General features: G+C 42.0%; 1 protein-coding gene across 1 annotated transcript; it reads left to right on the top strand.

The window, feature by feature from the left end:
- On the top strand, nt 1–2990 carry LOC133122462 (cytochrome P450 26A1). Its single transcript, XM_061232445.1, has 7 exons — nt 1–255; nt 436–660; nt 863–1144; nt 1277–1426; nt 1532–1666; nt 1774–1926; nt 2344–2990. The coding sequence occupies exons 1-7, from the start codon at nt 67–69 to the stop codon at nt 2680–2682; spliced, it is 1473 nt and encodes a 490-aa protein (XP_061088429.1). The 5' UTR covers nt 1–66; the 3' UTR covers nt 2683–2990.
- Nucleotides 2991–7214: the final 4224 nt, after the last annotated feature.

Here is a 7214-nt window from a genome sequence, read left to right as displayed (position 1 = left end):
CTTGTGTCATCGCTGACAAAAGTGGCTAGTAACCTTAAAATTGCATTCCTCGGGTATAATATCAAAATGGGTTTGTACACCTTAGTTGCAACGTGTATCTGCACCCTAGTGCTTCCAGTGTTGCTGTTTTTAGTTGCAGTTAAATTATGGCAAATATACATGATTCGTGGACGTGATCCGGGCTGCCAGCTTCCCCTGCCTCCAGGTACAATGGGCTTGCCGTTCCTTGGCGAGACACTTCAGCTGGTTCTGCAGGTAAGGCATGGACCTTTCAGTGTGCCGAAATATACATGTGCAACAAAAGTAATCCTTCATGTGGGTTGTCTGCCGCTGCATCTACTATGCTATACTGAAATGGACTAATTTTACTATTATTCGCGCATGATAGAGATTGTAGAAGTAGAAAAACAAACATTATGTTGTTTTATTTTACAGAGAAGGAAATTCCTTCGGATGAAGCGCCAGAAGTACGGATTTATTTATAAAACTCATCTGTTCGGTAATCCCACTGTGAGAATAATGGGAGCCGAGAATGTGAGGCAGATACTGCTGGGTGAACATAAACTTGTCGCTGTTCATTGGCCGGCGTCCGTGAGAACAATTCTGGGCTCTGACACTGTCTCCAATCTCCACGGAGCACAGCACAAAAGCAAGAAAAGGGTAAGTTCAAAGAGGCTATTTTCGTACCCTGTGAACATGGTCAGAAGGTTTATCCAAAGTATTTGGCTAGTGTTTTACCTTTGCACGAAGTTTCGACATGCCTTAGCATCGTTGTTTACATTTTGTGAACCAGTTTACCGTCTCGGGAGTTCCACGGTGGAGTGTCTTGCAATGTTTTGATAAACCGTCTTAATATTTTTAGGCACTTATGAAAGCCTTCTCACGTGAAGCATTGGAACACTACATCCCCGTTATCCGCGAGGAGGTGAGATGCGCGGTGAAGGACTGGATGCAAAGCGATCCCTGCGTGCTGGTTTATCCGGAGATGAAGCGGCTCATGTTCCGCATTGCAATGAGGATTCTGCTCGGGTTCGACCCTGAACAAATTAAGACGGATGAGCAGGAATTAGTGGAGGCATTTGAAGAGATGAGAAAGAACCTGTTCTCCCTCCCAATCGATGTTCCATTCAGTGGGTTATACCGGGTATGTGTCAAAAGATTATACATCCAAGTTGATGCTTTGACACAAGCGCGTCTTTGTGTGCACCATACTGTTCCGTATTGTGCCGTGATTATTTCTCTATAAATAAACATGACTCTAATGTTTGTCCCACAGGGTCTGAAAGCACGCAATTTCATTCATTCAAAAATCGAAGAAAATATACAAAAGAAGATCCAGGACAGCGTTGACAAGAGAAACCCCAAGGATGCGCTCCAGCTGTTAATTGAAAACTGCAGACGAAGCGATGAACCACTCAACATGCAGGTAATTACCATGGCGCAACTGCTTGCATTTTACAGTTCTAAGCCACGTAATGTAACATCCACTGATATTGTTGATGCTAAAATACAATTCTACTGCTATTTGAAGGAGCTCAAAGAGTCTGCGACAGAATTGCTGTTCGGCGGTCACGAGACTACGGCCAGCACTGCCACCTCTCTGGTGATGTTCCTTGGTCTGAATCAGGACGTGATACAGCGCGTGAGAGAGGAGCTTCAGGAGACGGTAAGAAAAGTAGACAATATTATAACCAGGCTACTCAAAAATACCGGTGTTATGGAACCCATGTCTCTGTCGGAATGTATGAAAACATAATTTTTTTTTCCCCAAAGGGATTAATGGGCGTGGGTTCTCAGGAGAAAACTCTCAATATAGAGTTGCTGGAACAACTGAAGTACACGGGGTGTGTTATCAAAGAAACGCTACGGATTAACCCCCCTGTCCCTGGAGGCTTCCGCGTGGCTCTGAAGACATTCGAAATTGACGTAAGTTTAAATCAGGAAGCATATCCAACTCTTCAGGAACATGACATTTTTGTACTCTTAACTCTTGCAAGGTACACTTGCCATTATTAACATCTTTTGAGCATTTTGTCAAATACAGGCAACTTGAAATCAAGTCTAGCCACTTGGTTAAATTAACTGGTAGTCCCCAGACGATCAGTTATGAAAATTTCACATTTTCAAGTTAAAGGCACATGTTTATGGTGTTTGGAATGGTACAGAGCCTCCATTGCCTACTACTGCAATAAACCAATGTGTATGGCTCTTTACTCATGTCTTTGATAAGATGGCACAGCACAATGGCACAGCTCCCATTTGAATTGTGCGTACATGGTGGAAAAGAAATGCAAAACCATGTTGCTTCTAATCCTTAATTGGCAATTTGCTTTTTTTGTGCAGGGTTACCAGATCCCGAAGGGTTGGAATGTCATTTACAGCATATGTGACACACATGATGTTGCAGACGTGTTCCCCAACAAGGAAGAATTTCAGCCAGAACGATTCATGGGCAAATCTCCCGAAGACTCCTCCAGGTTTAACTACATCCCCTTCGGAGGAGGCTCAAGGATGTGCGTTGGCAAGGAATTCGCAAAAGTCCTCCTTAAGATATTCCTAGTAGAGGTGATCACTAGCTGCAACTGGACCCTGTTGAATGGACTGCCAACTATGAAAACTGGTCCAACTGTTTACCCAGTGGACAACCTCCCCACAAAATTCTGCAACTACAATGATAATTGAGGAAAACTTTTTAGCTTGAAAATATGTAAATAGTCTTATTTAATTATTTTAGATCAACTGACTGTGTTTGACATTTTAGTTTTAACGTGTATAGTTGAGTACAATAGATATTTATATAAACCCAACAATATTTTTGTAAACAAAACTTTAAGCACTACATATTAATGGATCTATCATTTCTTTTTCAACCTGTAAATGTTGTGTACATTTGTAATGTAGTTAAGTAGCATTTTGTATCTTAATGCATCTTATTTAAGTTACATATTACTGTAAATTTTTTATTTAATAAAATGTTTTCAAAGAAATAACTTGTAATTGAATCATGATGACCCTTTTGTCCTTCTCAATGAGTCATTACAACTTCACACAATAGTTTCCTCCATATAATTTGGTATCATACTGATGCGATGCGGCCGATTATCCGGATTGGCCTTCATATCCTAGCTCTCAATGGTTTCCATCAGTGGAAAAATAATACTGTATACTTGTACATACAATTTACAGAAAACTAAAATTACAAATAAGGCTGTGAAAGAACAATTTACAGCAAGTAATCTTTGCCGGTTTTACACATAAATAATGTGTTCACAGTATGCAAGCATGCAATCCACCGTATTTGTTGATCCAACAGTCCGTGTGTGACCAAACAAATGAGAGGCAGTTCATAAAATTGATGATGCCGTTGATTTTCAATTGAGAAAATACTGAGAACAACTTTGTACTCTCACTGAAAACCGAAAGCTTAAGAAATATGTTTTGACGTAGTTTCAAGGAAAAACAGCTGAGAGTTATGAAGGGTAAAATCCCTGAACTACAAGAAGCAGTGGGGTAAACCATAAATTAAACTGATGAGAGAAATATTAAAGCCATGGCCTTCACTCCACATGCTGCTGTTATGAAATAACATAGCTGATACATGTAATAAGGTCATAATATTTTCATGCATAAACATACTGTCTGTTCATTGAAATATACAGCAATAGATTTAGACAGGGAATCATACATTTTACAAATAGCCCAGATCTGGTCATCTTTGCTAAGCACATTCCAGCAGTGTAGGTGCCAAAAAAAAGAGAGAGAGATTGCAATGAACAATTAAAGCAGAGTTTCTCAGAGGAAATTGAACTCCAAAGTACAATATCTGAAGCAGAAGCTGAAGGAAGAATGAGAGCGAGGAGAAGGGGTGGCAGAGAGTTCACGCAGAAAGGCGCCTTCGACAGGGAGGCCGGGCGGCATTCGGGGCGCTGAATGGCCGCGTCTCCCGGCACACAGGGTCATGTGGAAGGGACATGTCCTTGCATGACATTGGGAGAACAAGGCGTTTTGCGAGGCTGGCAGATGCACCGTTTGGCCATTCCTTGGCCCGTTCCGCCGTTCCTGATTTACACCCTCCCCGCTCCATGGCTGACACCTTTATGTCCGGTCCTCCTATCCGTGCAGGTCCAGCGTGCCGTGATAGATGCAGCTGAACTTTTCCCTCCTATCACCTTGTAAAGAACGTCCGCCTCGCCCATTGTTTAACATCACGGGGGAAAACAAAACTTTTTTTACCGCAACTCTCAATTACCAGCCATTTTTTATTTTTTTTGTCCGAATTTGCAAGCGCATATACGGAATTTATTAGGGCGCAATGAAAGAAGTTTAAAACCCCACTTCTTTTTATTCAGTCCCCCGAGCTGAACATTGTGCCGAGTAAATCAATGTAATTGCGGCTAGACCTACATTGTTGCCGGACTTGCTTCACACACTGTGCCATTTGTTATTCAGCACAGTAAATTTGAAGTTCCAAGGAGGAGGAATAAGGGCTCCTATTAGGCCCGAAAGAGGGGGGTCCGACTTCAGCACTAACACAACAATGGGGCCTAAAAGGAATCACAAGAAAAACACAAAATACATACACTTAGCCTGCTTGTTCAAGTGCATGTGCAGTCTGTGGGATGCATGCAGGGCCAGGTGTGAAACAATGCAACTTATGATTCAAATTCCAGAACATGCAAGCATGTTGCCTGCGTTTTCTTTTTCCTTTTCTTTTAAATACTGGCAAATAGTTTACACCTTTCCCATATGGCATGAACCGACAAGCACAATCACATGATGGTTCTACTTTTTGCATGAGAAATGTCCCCAAAATATAACCAGGAAATTAGAGGAATCGGATGTCATTTGTGCTCAAATGAATGTCAATATTCAGGACAGGTGCAAGAATCAAACAAGTAAAAATGGTAAAAAGTAAATGGCTAGGACAAACATACTACTTCCAGAAATGAGTCTAATGCATTGCATCAGTGCTCAACTTAAAGGGCCAGGAGAAGAAATAATTACAGAAATATCATATATATATTTATTTCTTCACCTGCACCGTGGGCACTGGTGTAATTGCACTCATTTTTGGATCTACTGTACTCGTCCTAGCCTTTTTGATTTACAATGTGCGGCCTGTAGCGTAGTGGTTATGGTGCGTGACTGGAACAGGCAAGGTTGGTGGTTCGAATCCCGGTGTAGCCACAATAAGATCCGCATAGCCGTTGGGCCCTTGAGCAAGGCCCTTCACCCTGCACTGCTCCAGGGGAGGATTGTCTCCTGCTTAGTCTAATCAACTGTACGTCGCTCTGGATAAGAGCGTCTGCCAAATGCCAATAATGTAACGTAATGTAACAATGTGCAGAATTACTTTTTCCTATTTTTAACAAAGAAATAACCTCAGTATTCTCCGACATATGAACATTCACCTGAATCTATCTTCACTTAAACAAACTGCTCAATGTTCTGTCCAGTTAAGAACAGCATTCAGGTATGTCTACATATAAGCACGAGCTGCAAGTCAGCCCAACCACAAACTAACCCTCTCATTTCGCTCCGCATCCATACCTGAACTGAACAAAATGCCCTCATCCTGTCCAGTTATTCATGAGTTTCAGATCCATAAAGACTACATATAATACATAAATGAAAATAAATCCATAAAAATGAATTAATGATGATGCTTGCATTTGACAGTCAAACTCTTTCTGTTCATCACTTGAACTGCAAGTCCCCTCTCCTCCTAGCTATCAAGACCTGTGGTAATATCCCAGTTAAAGTATGCAGCTGCTGGTTCTCAGAGGTCTTATTGAAGCCATCAACAGCTCCAACCAAGCTCATTACAGAGCACAGCAGGCAGAGCAAACAGACGATTATCGGATAATGGCCTCATTAATGGTGATATTTTCCTCCTTTGCAGAAGTGAAAATGGGATTTCGACTTCCAGGAAAGTCAATGAACATGTTCCTAACGTTATTTGCAAGTCTGATGCACTCTTGCCCTCCTGTGGAACCATACCAGCCCCTTTCACAGATTCTCAATTAGATTATATATTAGCAACCCTCCGTAACCATTATAATCAGGAAAAGCTTTTCTGGGGTTCCTGGGGTCAGGCAAAGTTCAATGATAAAAGAGACACGACACAGCAGTGACATGATATTGTCAATCTCTCGTCCGTCCTGAGTAGTACCCATCTCATGAGTGACATCTTACTTGAATCCCATAATGCTTGTAATTAAAAATTAACCTGTAATGAAAGCCAGGTCTATATTCAATCAAAACATTAGAAATACTTTGAAGGAAGAACCTGAGGGCTGTGATTTTGAATCCCAAAATTCATGATAACAACAAAATAAGGAAGAATACAAACAATGTCCTGGTTCCAGAGAGTAATCAATAAGGGAAAGTGCATGCTGAGCTCTACAGCCCAGACACTGATCACTAAGCTCTGGGCCATGTCATTCAGCAACTACAGCTGGGGAATCTGCAGTGGTGCAATACCACTGGTTTTGTCCCATCAAGATGAGGCGAGTTTGTGAGCCAGCGGGGATAACTTGGGTAATCTTGGGTAACTGCTGCTTCAGAAACCTCTAGCTACTGATCCAGAGCTGGATGGCCACAGTGACTGCAGCTAGCTGTATAAGGGCTCCTATTCTAAGGGCTGATTTCCTCTCAATCAGCAAGCCTTGCTAACACGGTGTGTGCATTCTTTAGATAAACATTTAAATGAATCGCTCATGCTGAAATGCACTGAAAACCAGCAGCCACCGAGGCCTCCCGGGCCTTGTTGGGCACCCCTGATCTACAGGACAGCAGCTGTTGGAAGTGTGCCTCTTTTCCAGTCAGCACCAGCTCTCCTGTAGTATAGCATGTGGTTTGTAGCATGTCAAATCACAACTAGCTCTTGGGCATGTACATCAGGGGTGTTCAGGCATTAAAGGGGAATTCAGTGTAAACGACTAGCCAAATATCCCTGCACTTGCTGCAGGTAGAAGTAGAAGTTCCCCTTTCTTTTCCTAGTTCTACAGTGGGATTCCCCTTTCAGAGCTTGCTCTCTAGGCGGGTGCCAGTGAGTGACAAGCAGAGTGCAAATGGCCATTCCAAAACTGAATAAGAATTTGGAAAATAATTTTAAAAAAAGCAATGCTCCACTATTTTCCAGCAATCTATCACAAGATGAAAAATCGCTTGATGTCACGTCAGCTTTTTCCCCAAAGGGAACATCATTTTGT

This window comes from Conger conger, chromosome 2, assembly GCF_963514075.1.
Source record: "Conger conger chromosome 2, fConCon1.1, whole genome shotgun sequence".
NCBI classification, from domain to species: Eukaryota; Metazoa; Chordata; class Actinopteri; order Anguilliformes; family Congridae; genus Conger; species Conger conger.
Note: the sequence above shows the minus strand (reverse complement) of the source record. Positions and strands in the feature narration are given on the sequence as shown.